General features: G+C 40.9%; 1 protein-coding gene across 1 annotated transcript in view; it reads left to right on the top strand.

Moving 5' to 3' along the window:
- The first annotated feature begins 404 nt into the window (after positions 1–404).
- Positions 405–20,182, top strand: part of gucy1b1 (guanylate cyclase 1 soluble subunit beta 1) — a 42,359-nt gene continuing 22,581 nt past the window's right edge. Inside the window, 9 exon segments of the mRNA XM_014195554.2 lie at positions 405–641; positions 1,001–1,074; positions 2,828–2,928; positions 3,120–3,238; positions 5,827–6,024; positions 7,244–7,474; positions 7,713–7,829; positions 8,061–8,194; positions 10,201–10,398. Coding sequence (XP_014051029.1) covers positions 639–641; positions 1,001–1,074; positions 2,828–2,928; positions 3,120–3,238; positions 5,827–6,024; positions 7,244–7,474; positions 7,713–7,829; positions 8,061–8,194; positions 10,201–10,398 — 1,175 coding nt within the window. The 5' untranslated portion in view covers positions 405–638.

Here is a 20,182-nt window from a genome sequence, read left to right as displayed (position 1 = left end):
CACAGTAGCTTTCTGCCATGTTTTGTTATTTCTGTATAACTAAAAATCATTGTCAAATAGTAGGCTATGACACACGACGCAATGCGGAGTGCCTGGATTCAGCACTTAGCCGTGGTATATTGGTAATATACCACAAACCCTTTAAGGTGCCTTATTGCTATTATAAACTGGTTACCAACGTAATTAGAGCAGTAGCATTTTTTGTTGTTATCATACCTATAGTAAACGGTCTGATGTACCATGGCTTTCAGCCAATCAGCATTCAGTGCTCGAACCACTCAGTTTATAATCTATTCTACCAAATATTTGTTTCTATCATTTGATTGTGGAATTTAAATAGGTTGGTTTCGTTCTGTAGTCTTTATTTTGCAGTGGATAAATAAAACGTTTGATGGGACTGTTTTCATAAACAACGCTGTCTTCAACGGGCAACCCTCACTTCTTCCTCAGTGGTCGGTTGCCGAGTGAGTATTTTTTTCCTTGAGCTCTCATTGGACATAATCGACGTCAATTTGATGGGGAATGTTTTCAGGAATGGAGACGCAACGTAACATCTGCAAACTGTGAAGGTGCCGTGATAATTTAGACATAATAGTTTACTTACATTGATAGGGAATCGGGAAGAACTGGTCGTAAAAATGGTATGTAAACATCGACATATTAAATTCCTGGCTATTTTGATGTGTAGTGTTGTGTTTTCCCGTATGAGAACGAGCTATCAGCCTATGGCTACAGTATTCGTTCACCATGCTAACGTTACTTGCTGTAAATTACCACTGAAATTCGTTATTCGACTGCGATTTTATTGTTCTAATAATCATGCTGCATCAATTAAAACATTATTTGCTGTTGTACAATTTAAGCATCCTTTCCTTGAAATTACAATGGAATCATAATACTATCATCACTCTAAGGCATTTATTTACATACTTGTTATTCCCAGTATTTTCAGATTTATGTTTCTCTATTCTTTCTGTATTCTGTTTTATTTCCGTTTTAGTATGGTTTTGTCAACCACGCCTTGGAACTACTTGTATTAAGAAATTATGGCGAAGAAGTGTGGGAAGACATCAAGTAAGTTTAAAGATTTATTTTGTATTTGTGAATGGCACAGGGCATTTGTATATCATAATTGAAAGCAGAAAATTAGAATAAAAACTCAATGTGGCCATGTTGCAAAAGCAAAACAAAGAATTGGCAGATATGGTCATTACATAGATATGTTATTAACGCTTCACATTAAGTTGCTCCTATAACTGTGAAGTAACACTGTAGTAACACACTTTACACAGAACACATGGATTGTGTATTGAAGATATGCGGTAGGAGAGTAGTGGCCTGAGGGCAGATACTTAATGTGTTGTGAAAAGTGTTATGAAATGTAATGTCATGTAATATTTGAAATTGTATATAACTGCCTTAATGTTGCTCAATAAATACAAAAATACAAAAAACAAATTACGCTACTGCCTATGTAATTACCATGTAATAACAATTGCTGTTACTTTACATTGTTATTACACTTTCATTTTGTTTACTACATTGTCTTGACCACAATTTTATGTAACCTACTAATATGACATGGATAATAATACAAAAATATGTCCATTAACCATATTATAATTTTGAAATCAGTAATCTCCCCCTATTGCTAAACAGAGTGGATAACGAATGACCATGTCATGATATTCCACTGATGATACATGACCAGCAGATATAGTGGTAGTTGGCCTATCTGTAACTTAAAACATGTGACCATAAATCACCAGCAAACATAAAAGAAAACAATATATAATGAATCAATTCATTCTTAAATTACATCACTCTTATGAGAAGGCGAGCCATATTTTTACTCAATCATTAATTTTCATTAGCCTTCTGATAGTGGTGATAAAGAGAGGTTGTGAATGTTGTTGCATTATGATAACAATCCCCTCTTTTCAAAGTGCTCAAATATTTGGCAAGATCCACGTTTATTTTTCTTCCTCAGTCTTCGCTTTCCAGGACCCAGACTTTCATCCCATCCTATAAGAACAGATGCACAGCTGCCTCTCCGAAAAATGTGTTTTGAGGAATCTGGTCATTTTTATCTCCCAAGAAATATTGCAGCACAATGTTATCTTAATGTTATCTCAACCTTATCTTGGCTGACGTAATTCAACATTATTACATGCCTAATTATTCAAGCTAGAGCAATTGAAAAATGAAATCTTATTTTCACTACATTTTTACGTTGCTTGGTGTGTTTGTTCAGCTGATCACATGCTCAGAAAAAGTGGTTGCTAGCCAGCACAGCAAATCAGTATTGTTTTCTCAGATCAACTCAGTAATCAGGTCAAATAGACCTCATTAGGATATATAACAGTCTTATTTATTAGCATGCCAAATACATTTTCTCATTGTAACTTCTAAATATAGATAATCCGACAATGCACTTAATGCTCAAAGGTAGTTTAATGGTACTGCAACATTCATGAAGGTGTCATGACTGGTTTCATAACGGTGTTATGAATGGCTTATGTATACCCCCCTAAAGTAAAGTGTTACTGATTGTTTTTGTTTGGACCCAATAAGTGTAGGTATCACTTTACTAAAGGCCCTTTATGTATGCATTCATTAAGCCTTAATAACAACTATATAAGACACTATACTGTCAGTCACAGGCAGAAACAACAGCATACAATGTTATGAAGCTAGTTTTAATGGATACTATAGAGGACAATAAATATGTTGTCATATGCTCTTGTCAACAGCCTCTTTATTACATAGGTAATAATCACGTTAATATGATATCTAATAATTATATTTTCTTCTTACTTGTTATCAGGAGGGAGGCGCAACTCGATGTAGAGGGTCAGTTCCTTGTCAGAATCATATATGAAGATGCCAAAACATACGACCTTGTTGCAGCTGCAAGCAAAGTTCTCAGTACGTTTTTTTTTAATAATGTTTTGAGATACAAGATACATTATTTGAACCAGTTTATTCATAACATAATTGTACGGCAACACATTTCAAATATGGTACCCTTTATAAAGGGTAACTTATTGTAAAGTGTTACCAATGGGACTGAGATGGTGTATGCAACAAGTGGATACCTTTTTTTTTTTATCTTGCAGAGATTGATGCAGGGTGTATCCTACAGATGTTTGGGAAGATGTTTTTTGAGTTTTGCCAAGAATCAGGGTATGACACCATCCTGCGTGTTTTAGGCTCCAATGTCCGTGAATTCTTGCAGGTAAGCACTCCAGTTTCCTTCTTAATCTTTCTTCAGTTAACAAACTAATGTAAAACAATGTACTCTTCAAAGTCATGAATGCTTCAACATAAGTTAAATATGACCTGTATTTTAATTGTACAGTGCCAAAACAATTCTGTGACCGCCCTCTCATCTTTGGATTTGGGGAAGGTGACCTTGTAATTCAAATGTATTTATTTATTTTATTTAACTTTTATTTAACTAGGCAAGTCAGTTAAGAACACATTGTTATTTACAATGACGGCCTACCAAAAGGCAAAAGACCTGCAGCGGGGACTGGGGCTTGGGAGAAATAAATAAAAAAAATATATAAATATAGGACAAAACACACATCACAACAAGAGAGACAACACAACACTACATAAAGAGAGACCTAAGACAACAACATAGCAAGGAAGCAACACATAACAACACAGCATGGTAGCAACACAACATAACAACAACATGGTAGCAACACAAAACATGGTACAAACATTATTGGGCACAGACACAGCACAAAGGGCAAGAAGGTAGAGACAAAAATACATCACACAAGCAGCCACAACTGTCAGTAAGAGTGTCCATGATTGAGTCCTTGAATGAAGAGATTGAGATAAAACTGTCCAGTTTGATTGTTTGTTGCAGCTTGTTCCAGTCGCTAGCTGCAGTGAACTGAAAAGAGGAGCGACCCAGGGATGTGTGTGCTTTGGGGACCTTTAAAAGAATTTGACTGGCAGAACGGGTGTAGTATGTGGAGGATGAGGGCTGCAGTAGATATCTCAGATAGGGGGAGTGAGGCCTAAGAGGGTTTTGTAAATAATCATCAACCAGTGGGTCTTGCGACAGGTATACAGAAATGACCAGTTTACAGAGGAGTATAGAGTGCAGTGATGTGTCCTATAAGGAGCATTGGTGGCAAATCTGATGGATGAATGGTAAAGAACATCTAGCCGCTCGAGAGCACCCTTACCTGCCGATCTATGAATTATGTCTCCGTAATCTGGCATGGGTAGGATGGTCATCTGAATCAGGGTTAGTTTGGCAGCTGGGGTGAAAGAGGAGCGATAGACAATAGAGGAAACCAAGTCTAGATTTAATTTTATCCTGCAGTTTTGATATGTGCTGAGAGAAGGACAGTGCACCGTATAGCCATACTCCCAAGTACTTGTATGAGGTGACTACCTCAAGCTCTAAACCCTCAGTGGTAGTAATAACAGTTGTGGGAAGAAGGGGCATTCTTCTTACCAAACCACATGACCTTTGATTTGGAGGTGTTCAGAACAAGGTTCAATTCTTGAGGTGGAGTAAGTCCGCAAGATCACTGTCGAACCAGGGGCTGAACCTGTTTTTAATTCTCATTTTCTTTATGGGGGCGTATTTGTGAACAATACCATTGAAAATATCAAAAAAGAAGGTCCAAGCGTCTTCGACAGAGGGGATCAAGCTGATTCTATACCATTTTACAGAGGCCAGTTCATGAAGGAAGGCTTGCTCATTAAAGTTTTTTAGCAAGTGTCTATGACAAATCCGGACAGGTAATTTCACTGAGCAGCCATTACGAACACAGGCTGTAAAACAGTGATCACTAAGGTCATTACAGAAAACACCAGACTGGCTTCTAAACAGCTTTTACCCCCAAGCCATAAGACTTCTGAACATCTAGTCAAATGGCTACCCAGACTATTTGCATTGCCCCCCACCCCCCTCTCCACACCACTGCCACTCTCTGTTGTCATCTATGCATAGTCACTTTAATAACTCTACCTACATGTACATACTACCTCAACTTACCAGTGCCCCCGCACATTGACTCTGTCCCGGCACCCCCCTGTAAATATTGTTATTTTTTACTGCTGCTCATTAATTACTTGTTACTTTTATCTCTTATTCTTATCCATATTTTTGAAACTGCACTGTTGGTTAGGGGCTCGTAAGTAAGCATTTCACTGTAAGGTCTACCTACACCTGTTGTATTCGGCGCATGTGAATAATACAATTTTATTTGATATCTATCATGATTATTTGTGAGGATAACATCGAGGAGAGTAGCCTTTTCTGGGTGTTTGGAGTCATACCTTGTTGGATTGGTCATAATCTGAGAAATAGTTAGGGAATTCCATTGCTTTAGGACCTGGTCAGGTGGTTTAAGCATGTCCCAGTTTAGGTCATCTAGCAGGACAAATTCAGATTTAGTGTATGAGGCTAGGAGAGAGCTTAGGGCAGGTAGGGTACAGGCTGGTGCGGATGGAGGACGATAGCACCCAGCAACAGTCAACAAAGAGCTATTTGAACGTTTAATGCTTAGATTTGCCAAGACCAAACCCTCTGTTTACAAACACAAAATGTAGGGCTTCGCTTTGGGTTGAAACTGAGATAAAGGAGTGAGGACTGGAGTTATGCAACCTTATTCTAAAGGAACCTTTCCTGCTCCTAGATCTGTTTATGCTTTGTAGCCAACTCCTATGGTGTTTGGCATGACAATGACCACAGGAGTTGGCTCTACATCACAAACCGATATGGGACCAGTCTAAGTGGAATCTTAATGGAGAGAAACTCCCGTTTAAATCATTTATGCAACCCCCATACAGAATCTGGATGCCCTCCACGACCACCTAGGTACCATCTACCCTGGGATGAGGGCTCCGTCCTTCCGCTGCACGGACGCGGAGAAGGGAAACAATCTGATCCTGCACTACTACTCGGAGAGGGAGGGGCTCCAGGACATCGTGATCGGCATCATCAAGACGGTGGCCCAACAGATCCACGGCACAGAAATAGAAATGAAGGTATGCTGTTTCAAAGAAAATAAGTATATTATTACTTAAAGGGATAGTTCAGGATTTTGGCAATGAGGCCCTTTATGTACTTCCCCAGAGTCAGATGAACTCGTGGATACCATTTCTATGTCTCTGTGTTCAGTATAAATGAAGTTAAGAGGTAGTTTTGCGAGCCAATGCTAACTACACCAAGACCTAACTCTGGCACTGTTGTTTTGGGTGCCTTGGTAGCTATTCGGATTCTGTGCCGCTTGGGGATCTTGCCTTCAGTCCAAAATGGGACAGTGGTTGACTTTTAAAATTCAGGAGTTGTTTGGGTCTTAGCAACTGCTAGGTGTTTGTCACCCACAGTGGGCATTTTTTGAGATGCTGGTGGGTCTCTGTTGACTTGGGTCAGATGTCTATGGAAGGGGCAGAATGTTAGTACACCCAGAAGGTGACATAATGCAATTAACAAATAGCTAACAGTTATAGTGTAAGATAGTGTATTTTAAAGTGTCTAACCATTATTAGACTGATATGTGTGATGATAGCTTTAAGGCTAGGAGTATGTGAATAAGTTATTGATATCTGTCATTCTAATTTTAAAGCTAGGGATATGTGAATAAGTTATGCACATTCTTAATAGCAAAGTAGTCCATGCAGCAAACACTAGGTGGAATTAGTATACACCATTGGTATAGACTTGGATAGTCCTTTCAAAAATCTTGTCTCTGAGCACTTAAGATACCTCCTCATTTTCAGAGAAAGCCAACTCTACTATCAAACCTAATCATATCGCAGAGATAGAGATGTCAGTATGTATTTCTCTCCCAAAATTAAATGGGGGAGCTGAATTGACAGACCCTTCAAATGTGACACCAGCTTTTCTGGAAATGTTATCCGCCGTTGGCATGGCAACCGTGTGCGTCACTCTGACGTCAGTGTATAGACTAAAAAGGACTTGTTGTGGCCAGGCAGTAACCCTCACAAGAACATCACTGTGTTTAAAACCATCACACCAAACCGTAGATATTTATATAAAGACAGTATTTCGATGTCTATGCGTTTACCAACCACCCACCGGTATCTCTTACATTATCTCTTGCCATAATGGGTGGACTGGCGGCCATTTTGAGTGTCCCCATAAAGTAAAGCAGGATATAAACACAGGAAGCATAGCATGCACTCATTCTAATTTTATGGAAGTACCTTCCTCCCTTTATGAAGTCCATTCTTCCTTCACCAGGTGATCCAGCACAAGAGTGAGGAGTGTGACCACATTAAGTTCCTGATCGAGGAAAAGGACTCGGAGGAGGAGGCCTTCTATGAGGATCTGGACGGCTTCGAGGAGAACGGCACGCAGGAGACCCGGATCAGCCCCTACACCTTCTGCAAGGCCTTCCCCTTCCACCTCATGTTCGACAGGGACCTGATGCTCACTCAGTGCGGCAATGCCATCTTCCGTGTGCTGCCGCAGGTTTATGTCTATTTAGTTATAGGATGTTATGAGATTTTATGTGTGTAAATAACTACTCTTATACTGCATTATGACTACATTATAACTCAGTATGAGTGTGTTTATAATGCATTGCAGATATGGGCTTCACAGGTAGCCTGCAATTATAATGCATTATGATGTGGTTGTAATGTATTGTAAGACTTGTCATTAGCATGTATGACCCCCTTATGAAGTGTTTTGCTGTTGTATTCCTTAGCTCCAGCCGGGCATCTGTAACCTGCCCTCCGTGTTCTCTCTGGTGCGTCCACACATAGACTTCAGCTTCCAAGGCATGCTCTCCCACATCAACACTGTCTTCGTTCTGCGAAGCAAGGTACGCCAAGAATATTCACTACTTAAACTTTTAATTTAACGTTAAAATTACGCCAGAAAAATAATAATAAAAAATAAAATAGAAAAACTGGATTGAAAGCTGCATTTATGTTTTCTGTGTGTCCTGGCTGCTTGTGTGTTCATGTGTGTTTGTGCTTGCATGTGCATGCATACATACATGTGCGTGCGATTTCTGTCTGTTTGTGTGTGCATGTGTATTACGTCCTTCCAGGAGGGCCTCTTGAACGTGGAGACTTCGGAGAACGAGGACGAGCTGACTGGTGCTGAGATCAGCTGCCTGAGGCTGAAGGGACAGATGATCTACCTGCCCGAGGCGGAGAACATCCTCTTCCTCTGTTCTCCCAGGTTCTGCCACTGTGGCATTAGAAAACTATCTGCTGTCCAAAGGTTGTGTCCCAATCACAAATGGCACCCTTTTCCTTACATAGCTTAAAAGCTTAAAGATCATGTCGGTTTTCTGAGAGTGCGAGACGTAATTGGTTCCAGATTTTTTGTCTGTTTCAGTCTGTCTCTGCCTTCCTGCTGCAGTGGCGTTAGACAAAGACAATGTGCTGTTCTGGGCTGTGTCCAAAAGGGCACATGGAGCTCTTGTCAAAAGTAGTGCACTATGTAGGGAATAGGGTGCCATTTGGGATTTAGTCTTAGCCTTCGGGTGGATGGCTGTGCTGGATGGATGCCGTGGGGTGGATGTCTCTTGGTTTGTGTGTGAAACCTAATTGGATTCAAAACCACAGCTACTGTAGTGCAGCAGATGGTCTGGCCTTAAAGGGCCAATCTACAGTTGAAACAATAACAAAGTGACACCCCGCCTTTGTTTTGGTAAAAAGCTGAGGGATGGGTCTGGAAAAATTTAACTACTCTCAGATTCATAGACAGAGCTATGGATGCAGTGACTGACCATCCATTATATCAAAATTATAGTTTTAACCATGTTTTTAGGCTATACAGTGTTTGTTTACATTTGCAATGTTTACTAACATTGGAGTAAAACAAGATTCTATTTGGGTTCTGACAGGGTGTCACAGCTGAACTAAGCTCATTAGGAATTTATAAGTGATATTCTTCAAGAATCAATGTGTATATATCATTAATTGGATGTAGCAACAACAGATTGTCCCTTTTATAAAATCTTTGGTAACACTTTACTTAAAGCATCCGTTTATATATTGTCTTATAACAAGGTTTATAATATGTCTCAAACAAGCTGTTACTGTATTTAGTCCACATCATTATGAGCATCTTATAAGACAGGCTGATGAAGAGTCTAACAATGCAGTACATTTTGTAAAAAAAAATCATTTTCTGGTTGAAAACGGCCTGTTGGTAATAGTCACATACACCATTTCTAGTCCGAGAAGTAACAAAAAATTGCAAATAGGATAACTTAAGTAATAAAGTCAGTATTTTCCCCCAAAAAATGTCAGAGGGTTGGGTTGGATTTTAAGTTATGCCCACAAACTGACCATGTTGGATATCTCTATGGGGCTAGTTACAGACCGTCAATAAATTACATAATGTATATGGGACAATATGTTCACATTTAAATAGATCCACATTTTAGTGACGTAAAAACCTCAAACCAACTATAAATTGTACAAATTCAAGTAAAATATTGAAAGCATTTAATAAGAAAACTAAAAGGTGTGCAACATGAAAATATTGTCCCATGCCAACCAGAAGCATTGGTTGGCATGGGCTAGATGTCCTTTCAAATCAATGAAGGGAAGTGAACAAGTTCACACTTGAAGATAATTGCAACGCACCCCATGTACCTGGTAAAACCTTATTTCTATCAAGTGATCATCTAGAGAAAGTAGTGTCCCTGCATGGTGCCAGCAGGTGGTGAAACAACATTGGTGTTGTTGTTTACAGAAGGAAAGAGACTTGACTTTTTCATCAGCGACTGTATCAGTTTGGCCCTGTTCAGTCAGTCTTGCAAGTCATTACAGCTGAATATTATGTCTAGATCAGAGACCGTGGCAGCTAGAGTGCATTGTGTCTGTTAGACCTTTCGTTGAAGTGCGTTTGATTGAAGTTTATTGAAAGTGATTATGATGAGAGAATTGAGCTCTTGATACTGGGCAAAGGGATAGAAAATAAAGTAACTAGCCCTCCTGCATTCATAAGAGGACAAGTTTTTATGATGTGTCTTTATGTATAACATTTTCAACTTACCCAAGTAACTTATTTAGTCAATCATTATAAGATTATAGTTATTATAAGTGGGGCATACATGCTAATCATAATGCATTATATGTTGTGCCCTGCTGAACACGGCCCCTGTTGAGTTGTGTTCAGCCACTGTTTAGTGTTCAGCCTCTGATGATGCGTCACCAACTTTGTGTGTTCAGTGTGATGAACCTGGACGACCTGACGCGGAGAGGCCTGTACCTGAGCGACATCCCGTTGCACGATGCCACACGTGACCTGGTGCTGCTGGGAGAACAGTTCCGTGAGGAGTACAAGCTGACCCAGGAACTGGAGATCCTGACTGACCGTCTGCAGCACACCCTCCGGGCCCTGGAGGATGAGAAGAAGAAGACGGACAGGTTCGTAGATAGACTCCCGACCCATCGCCCTCACCCTCATAGTTTGATAGAATCCTTCACCCATGTCCATTTTTTTTACGTAAAGGGATGGTTCACTCCAAATAGAATTTCAGCTGTGTTGGAGTCTTTGGTGTAGTGGTCTAAACTCCCGACTCCCATCACATACGCCCCCCCCCCCCGGCAACTGGGGTTCGAGCCGTGTTGTGGACACTTTTCTCTGTGTCTATCTCCCTTTTTAACTTCTTACTGTTAAAAATGATAAAATACTTACACATTTAGTTAAATGTACAGAATGCCTTTCGTAAATAATGTGAAACCTAATTAACCACAAATTGTTTGAACTTTGTGCGCAGTAGCGCCATTCTGCTTAGTAGTGCGGATTGCCTCAGAAGGAACTTCTGAACCCCTCCTCCATTGAAAATCAGAAAAGGGGTGGCTTCCCTTTGGCTTTGACTTTTCATGATGAACATGAACATATTTTTATAAAATATACTACACTATATACCTACATTAACTCAGTCTTTCTGTTTTATTGCAATATGCCAATGAATGTGTGAGGTGCAACACTCTCATCATATACAGTACCAGTCAAAGGTTTGGACACACCTACTCATTCAAGGTTTTTTCTTTATTTTTACTATTTTCTACATCATAGAATAATAGTGAAGACATCAAAACTATGAAATAACACATATGGAATCATGTAGTAACCAAAAAAGTTAAACAAATCAAAATATATTTTATATTAGAGATTCTTCAAATTAGCCACCCTTTGCCTTGATGACAGCTTTGCACACTCTTGGCATTCACTCAACCAGTGTTATTTTATAGTTTTGACGTCTTTACTATTATTCTACAATGTAGAACATAGTACAAATAAAGAAAAACACTGGAATGAGTAGGTGTGTCCAAACTTTTGACTGGTACTGTATGTCAAATCCAAAGTCCAATTTTATTAAGCATTTAGGTAAAAAATGTTTTGGTCAAGTACCCTCATTAAAATGTTATTGCCATAATAATGTCAAACTAGAGCTCTTCTCGGATCCTGAAATTGAGGTCCGAACTGAATTGGATCCATGAAATTCTAAACTGACACCAACAGAACCCGGCCATAAAAAAAAAAATCAATTCCCGATCCAATACGGATCCGAGGTGGACCAGATCCGACCCAAAATATGTCCGAAATGAGGGAGTTTTTTACATCCATTGCGAATGACAGTAGTTCATCACTGTATTTGTAACATTTTTCCAAAATCTTCCTGATAGGCCAAAGTAACCACTGCACCTCGGTGGGCTATAGCAACATTTTGCTGTGTCTGTTCCGAGCTACTTGGCGTGGGAAACAGTGAGCGCCCAGTTGAAACAATGTTGCAAGTTTACAATAGGGAGAGCTCAAACCAGACCGAGAGAAGCAGACAGGCAGAGCATTAAGAGATTAATGTTATTGACTGAACCAACTGCCATGTGTAGCAAATGTTATTTATAGAGGATATTTATTTTCCTCAGGATACTTTCTTCTTCAAATATAATTTAGGAACTGGTGAGTATATTACATATTTTCAGGCAGATCCGAGGTCGGTAGCCACCTAGCTTGATCCAATCCGGCTTCCAAGGGTCAACTACTGAATTTTGGATCCGACATGTTCGGATACCGGATCGGATCTCAGGTTATCGGGTTCGTGTATATCGGTGAAGACCTCTATGTCAAACCACAAACAAATGTCATATTTGTACCTACTAGGCTACTTCTCCGCAGTGGACGTTCTGTCTGGTAGTTCCCCTTTTGTATGATTTGCCTCTGTCTACTCGGTGGCTCAACAACCTTTCACTGTAACCCAAACACAGCTTCCTCGGTGGCAGCTGTTTACAAAGGGCCCATATATTATTGTTCACCCATCCCCCACACCACTATATCTCCCAGAGAGAGAGAGAAAATGCCTCCAGCAGCTCTGACTGCATTTTAAAGTGCTTTGTGAGGGGGTGAAAGGTCAAAAGAACAGAGGTCAGGAACGTCAACCACAGTCAGACAGACAACCGCGCGTCCGTACAGTAAACACTGGCAGCTGTTTGTGCTAGCGAACCGAACCGTACTTAAAGTTCCCTCGGTTGGAGTGAGGTTTCACACAGGCGCACGTGCGCATTGATGCACACATACGGTCACGTCCTCTAACACACATATACACATGTGCTTACACACACACACACACAGCTTTATTTTAGTGACATTTTTGGAGTTTTTGTAGATTATGAATTTTGACCGTTCAAAATCCTATTTTCCCTAACCATAACCTTAAACCTAACCCTAACCCTTAGCCTAACCCTAACCTTAACTCCAAAAACCCTAACACTAAACATTAACCATAACCATAACCTTAACCCCAAAACCATATACCTAACCCTTAAGCTTAACTATACTGTACAAACACACACATACACACACTGTTAAGCCTGCTGTAGATGTAGGGCCGGACTATGGCATTTGGGGTCTGGGGTCCCCCTCCCAAGAGAAAATGTTGCAGTTTTAAAGCAAATTTCCTGCAATTCTATACTTTTTGCCATGGGGCATTGAAAATAATTGCTGTTTTATAGCTCATCTCATGCTTTTGTTCACATTTTGCCATGAGGCTCAGAGAACATTTTGCAGTTTTCAAGCTAATGTCCTGTTATTCTACACATTTTGCTATCATATGCTTTCTGGAGGTCGGGGGGCACGTGCTCTGCGTGCCAGTTCGGTAATCCGGCCCTGTGTAGCACCCTATCTTCTTATTGGGAAATGCTTTCTCTCTTGGCCGTGGTGGAGTTTCATTAATATTCTTCATGTAGTTCTGAGGTCTGAGTGTGCCTCAGCAGAGGACTCAGGTCCACTATGTTTGATTGGAATTCAAAGCTCTCTCATTTTGGTAGACTGTATTGTAATGTACACTTATCGCTTTCTCAAAGCACATTTTAGAGGTATGCAATTGGGTGGTGATGAAAGTATAAGACGTGTAAATTGGCCTTTGAAATATGTTGCAAACAATGTCTTATTAGACTACTGTATATAATAGAAAGACGATTTAATTATGGCCCACCATTTTGTCTAGGTAAAATAAAAAAATAAAAATACTTAACTAAAAATAAAAAATGATGGAAGGAGATTTTGCAAATTTTGACAGCATCAGGAAGATATCAGATATAGCAAAACGTGAAAAAATGATAGATTAATACATTTTTCCCTCTCTACTTTTCATGGCACGGCACAGCAGTGGGTCAGCAACTTGGTGAAGACCAAATGTGGCTCCAGGGCTAAATTAGTTTGACACCCCTGCTTTAGACATATCCCTGGGTTGTGTTACTTTTTTTGTGGTGTTTCAGAGAATACTTTTAGAGTGCCAGTGTAGAGAGGTATTTGTATGCACCATGTGCCCTGCCATGCTGATACATCATTTATGACATTTCCCATTGGTAGACACAGATGGTAATGCTTTAGTCAGTTACCATGGCTACCACACACTGCCTGTTCGAGACCAGCTTGTGTAAAGACTTGAGTGAAAAGGGTGAAGTTACCAAAGGCTGTATGAGGTGATGTGTAATGGGAGACCATTAAAACATCAATGGGGTACTCATAACCTGTATATTATATACAATTATGCAGTATATTTATGTTTTTCATATACATACTGTTTATTTAATTTGTTAATTCATTAGTTACTTCATTATAAACAGTTACAGACCTAAACCAAGAGAATATAGGCCTACTAAACTGATACAATTGTTTATATTTTCTTGCTCAACTACCAATGACCTAAAACACAATACAAGAAGCCAAAGACAGTTCTCTTGTCATTTAAAAGCATAATAATATACACTGAGTGTACAAAACATTAAGAACACCTTCCTAATATTTGCACCACCCCCTTTTGCCCTCAGAACAGCCTTCAATCAAATCAAATTGTATTGGTGCAGTAATATCTAACAATACACAACAAAACACACATATCTAAAAGTAAAAGAATGGAATTAATAAATATAGAAATATTATGTGTATGTGTGTGTGTGTGCGTGTGTGTGCGGTGTGTGTGTGTGTGTGTGTGTGTGTGTGTGTGTGTGTGTGTGTGTGTGTGTGTGTGTGTGTGTGTGAGATGGGATGTATAGACATTGTGGACAGTATATGGATAGGATTTGTAGTATATCTGAAGAATACAATCTGGACCCTCTCTTTCTAAAATTATCCACCGAAATTGTTGCAACCCCTATCACTAGCCTGTTCAACCTCTCTTTCGTATCGTCTGAGATCCCCAAAGATTGGAAAGCTGCCACGGTCAGGGGGAGACACCAGGGGGAGACACTAGACCCAAACTGTTATAGACCTATATTCATCCTGCCCTGCCTTCCTAAAATCTTTGAAAGCCAAGTTAACAAACAGATCACCAACCATTTCGAATCTCACCGTACCTTCTCCACTATGCAATCTGGTTTCCGAGCTAGTTATGGATGCACCTCAGCCACGCTCAAGGTCCTAAACAATATCATAACCGCCATCGATAAAAGACAATACTGTGCAGCCGTCTTCATCGAACTGGCCAAGGCTTTTGACTCTGTCAATCACCGCATTCTTATCGGCAGACTCAATAGCCTTGGCTTCTCAAATGACTGCCTCGCCTGTTGTCCGGACCTCTGGCAGTCTCTATGGGGGTGCCACAGGGTTCAATTCTCGGGCCGACTATTTTCTCTGTATATATCAATGATGACGCTCTTGCTGCTGGGGATTCTCTGATCCACCTCTACGCAGACGACACCATTCTGTATACATCTGGCCCTTCTTTGGACACTGTGCTAACAAACCTCCAAACGAGCTTCAATGCCATACAACACTCCTTCCGTGGCCTCCAACTGCTTTTAAATTCTAGTAAAACTAAATGCATGCTCTTCAACCGATTGCTGCCCGCACCTGCCCACCCGTCCAGCATTACTACTCTGGACGGTTTTGAGTTAGAATATGTGGACAACTACAAATACCTAGGTGTCTGGTTAGACTGTAAACTCTCCTTCCAGACTCACATTAAGCATCTCCAATCCAAAATGAAATCTAGAATCTGCTTCCTATTTTGCACAAAGCCTCCTTCACTCATGCTGCCAAACATACTCTCGTAAAACTGACTATCCTGCCGATCCTTGACTTCGGCGATGTCATTTACAAAATTGCCTCCAACACTCTACTCAGCAAACTGGATTTAGTCTATCACAGTGCCATCCGTTTTGTCACCAAAGCCCCATATGCTACCCACCTCTGCGACCTGTATGTTCTCGTTGGCTGGCCGTCACTACATATCTGTCGCCAAACCCACTGGCTCCAGGTTATCTATAAGTCTTTGCTAGGTAAAGCCCTGCCTTATCTCAGCTCACTGGTTACCATAGCAACACCCACCCGTAGCACACGCTCCAGTAGGTGCAGTATATTTCACTGGTCATCCCCAAAGCCAACACTTCCTTTGGCCGCCTTTCCTTCCAGTTCTCTGCTGCCAATGACTGGAACGAATTGCAAAAATCACTGAAGCTGGAGTCTTATATCTCCCTCTAACTTTAAGCATTAGCTATCAGAGCAGCTTACCGATCACTGTACCTGTACACAGCCAGTCTGTAAATAGCACACCCAACTACCTCATTCCCATATTGTTACTTATCCTTTTGCTCTTTTGCACCCCAGTATCTCTACTTGCACATCCTCATCTGCACATCTATCACTCCAGTGTTAATTGCTGAATTGTAATTATTTCGCCTCTATGGCCTATTTATTGCCTTACCTCCCTACTCTTCTACATTTGCACACACTGTACATAGATTTTCTATTGTGTTATTGACTGTACGTTTGTTTATGTGTAACTCTGTGTTGTTGTTTTTGTCGCACTGCTTTGCTTTATCTTGGCCAGGTCGCAGTTGTAAATGAGAACTTGTTCTCAACTGTCCTACCTGGTTAAATAAAGGTGAAATACATTTTAAAAAAGGATATAATGGTATATGTACAGCAATAGTTGAATAGGATGGCCTGAATAGAGTAGAATACAGTATATACAGTTGAAGTCGGAAGTTTACATACACTTTAGCCAAATACGTTTAAACTCAGTTTTTCACAATTCCTGAAATTTAATCCTAGTAAAATTCCCTGTTTTAGGTCAGTTACAATCACCACTTTATTTTAAGAATGTGAAATGTCAGAATAATAGTAGAGATAATGATTTATTTCAGCTTTTATTTCTTTCATCACATTCCCAGTGGGTCAGAAGTTTACATACACTCAATTAGTATTTGGTAGCATTGCCTTTAAATTGTTTAACTTGGCTCAAACGTTTCGGGTAGCCTTCCACAAGCTTCCCACAATAAGTTGTGTGAATTTTGGCCCATTCCTCCTGACAGAGCTGGTGTAACTGAGTCAGGTTTGTAGGCCTCCTTGCTCACACACACTTTTTCAGTTCTGCTCACACATTTTCTATGGGATTGAGGTCAGAGCTTTGTGATGGCCACTCCAATTCCTTGACTTTGTTGTCCTTAAGCCATTTTGCCACAACTTTGGAAGTATGCTTGGGGTCATTGTCCATTTGGAAGACCCATTTGCGACCAAGCTTTAACTTCCTGACTGATGTCTTGAGATGTTGCTTCAATATATCCACATCATTTTCCTCCCTCATGATGCCATCTATTTTGTGAAGTGCACCAGTCCCTCCTGCAGCAAAGCACCTCCACAACATGATGCTGCTACCCCTGTTCTTCACGGTTGGGATTGTGTTCTTTGGCTTGCTGCGGTCATTATGGCCAAACAGTTCTACTTTTGTTTCATCAGACCAGAGGACATTTCTCCAAAAAGTACGATCTTTGTCCCCATGTGCAGTTGCAAACCATAGTCTGGCTTTTTTATGGCGGTTTTGGAGTAGTGGCTTCTTCCTTTCTGAGCGGCCTTTCAGGTTATGTTGATGTAGGACTCGTTTTACTGAGGATGTAGATACTTTTGTACCTATTTCCTCCAGCATCTTCACAAGGTCCTTTGCTGTTGTCTCCTTCCTGAGCTGTATGATGGCTGCGTGGTCCCATGGTGTTTATACTTGCGTACTATTGTTTGTACAGATGAACGTGGTACCTTCAGGCATTTGGAAATTGCTCCCAAGGATGAACCAGACCTGTGGTGGTCAACAATTTCTTTAGATTTTCCCATGATGTCAAGCAAAGAGGCACTGAGTTTGAAGGTAGGCCTTGAAATACATCCACAGGTACACCTCCAATTGACTCCAATGATGTCAATTAGCCTATCAGATGATTCTAAAGCCATGACATCATTTTCTGGAATTTTCCAAACTGTTTAAAGGCACAGTCAACTTAGCGTATGTACACTTCTGACCCACTGGAATTGTGATACAGTGAATTATAAGTGAAATAATCTGTCTGTAAACAATTGTTGGAAGAATTACTTGTGTCATGCACAAAGTAGATGTCCTAACCGACTTGGCAAAGCTATAGTTTGCTAACAAGAAATTTGTGGAGTGGTTGAAAAACGAGTTTTAATGACACCAACCTAAGTGTATGTAAACTTCCGACTTCAACTGTACATATGAAATGGGTAAAACAGTATGTGAACATCATTCAAGTGACCAGTGTTCCATGTCTATGAACATAGGGCAGCAGCCTCTAAGGGGAAGGGTTGAGTAACCTGGTGGTAGCCGGCTAGTGACAGCGACGAAGTTCAGGGCAGGGTACTGGGTGGAGGCCGACTAATGATGGCTATTTAACAGTCTGATGGCCTTGAGATAGAAGCTGTTTTTCAGTCTTCAATCCCAGTACCCTGATGCACCTGTACTGACCTCGCCTTCTGTATAATAGCAGGGTGAACAGGCCGTGGCTCAGGTGGCTGAGGTCCTTGATGATCTTCTTGGCCTTCTTGTGTCACCGTTTGCTGTAGATGTCCTGGAGGGTAGGTATCGTGCCTCGGGTAATGCGTTGGGCAGACCTCACTATCCTCTGGATTGCTCTGCGGTTGCGGATGGTGCAGTTGCCGTACCAGGCAGTGATACAGCACGACAGGATGCATCTGTAAAAGTTTGTGAGGGTCTTAGGGGCCAAGACAAATTTCTTCAGCTTCCTGAGGTTGAAGAGGCTCTGTTGCACCTTCTTCACCGCAGTCTGTGTGGGTGGACCATTTCAGATTGTCAGTGATGTGTATGCCGAGGAACTTTAAGCCTTTCATCTTCTCCGCTGCGGCCCTGTCTATGTGGATGGGGACGTGCTCCTTCTGCTGTCTCCTGAAGTCTACAATCAGCTCCTTTATTTTGTTGACGTTGAGGGAGAGGTTATTTTCCTGGCACCGCTCCGCCAGGGCCCTCACCTCCTCCCTGTAGGGTGTCTCATTGTTGTTGGTAATCAGGCCTACCACTGTTGTGTCATCTACAAACTTGATGATTGAGTTGGAGGCGTGCGTGGCCACTCAGTCTTGGGTCAACAGGGAGTACAGGAGGGGGCTGAGCACACACCATTGTGGGGCCCCTATGTTGAGGATCAGCATAGTGGAGGTGTTGTTGCCTACCTTCACCACCTGGGAGCAGTACATCAGGACGTCCAGGACCCAGTTGCACAGGGCAGGGTTCAGACCCAGGGCCCCTAGCTTAATGATGAGCTTGGAGGGTACTATGGCGTTGAAGGCTGAGCTGTAGTCAATGAACAGCATTCTTACATAGGTATTCCTCTTGTCCAGATGGGATAGGTTAGTGTGCAGCGTGATGGCGATTGCATCATCCTTGGATTTATTGGGGCTTTATGCAAATTGCAGTGGGTCTAGGGTGTCGGGTAGGGTGGAGGTGACATGATCCTTAAAACTTCTTTGGGATAAGGGGGCAGTATTTTCACGTCAGGTTGAAAAGTGTGCCCAGACTAAACTGCCTGCTACTCAGGCCCAGAAGCTAGGATATGCATATTATTAGTAGATTTGGATAGAAAACACTCTGAAGTTTCTAAAACTGTTTGAATGATGTCTGTGAGTATAACATAACTCATATGGCAGGCGAAAACCTGAGAAAAATCCAACCAGGAAGTGGGAAATATGAGGTTTGTAGTTTTTCAAGTGATTGCCTATGCAATATACAGTGTAAATTTGGTCAGATTGCACTTCCTAAGGCTTCCACTAGATGTCAACAGTCTTTAGAACGTTGTTTCAGGCTTCTATTGTGAAATGGGAGTGAATAAGACTAGTCACAGTAACTGCCTCAGCTGAAAGCGTTTAGTTGTTGATCGCGCGCAGCCGTGAGTACGAGCTCCGTTCCCTTTCATTTCTAAAGACAAAGGAATTGTCCGGTTGGAATATTATTGAAGATTTATGATAAAAACATCCTAAAGATTGATTATATACATCGTTTGACATGTTTCTACAAACTGTAATGGAACTTTTTAGACTTTTCGTCTGGACTTAGTGCCCGTGCCTTGTGCATTTGTAATAGTGAACTAAACGCGCAAACAAAAAGGAGGTATTTGGACATAAAGATTAACTTTATCGAACAAAATGAACATTTATTGTGGAACTGGGATTCCTGGGAGTGCATTCTGATGAAGATGAAAGGTAGTGAATATTTATAACACTATTTCTGACTTCTGTTGACTCCACAACATGGCGGGCTGTATGGCTTGTTTTGGTGGCTGAGCGCTGTACTCAGATTATCGCAGGGTGTGCTTTCACCATAAAGCTTTTTTGAAATCTGACACAGCGGTTGCATTAAGGAGAAGTTTATCTATAATCCTATGCATAACAGTTGTATCTTTCATCAATGTT

Source organism: Salmo salar, chromosome ssa04 (assembly GCF_905237065.1).
Source record: "Salmo salar chromosome ssa04, Ssal_v3.1, whole genome shotgun sequence".
NCBI classification, from domain to species: Eukaryota; Metazoa; Chordata; class Actinopteri; order Salmoniformes; family Salmonidae; genus Salmo; species Salmo salar.
Note: the sequence above shows the minus strand (reverse complement) of the source record. Positions and strands in the feature narration are given on the sequence as shown.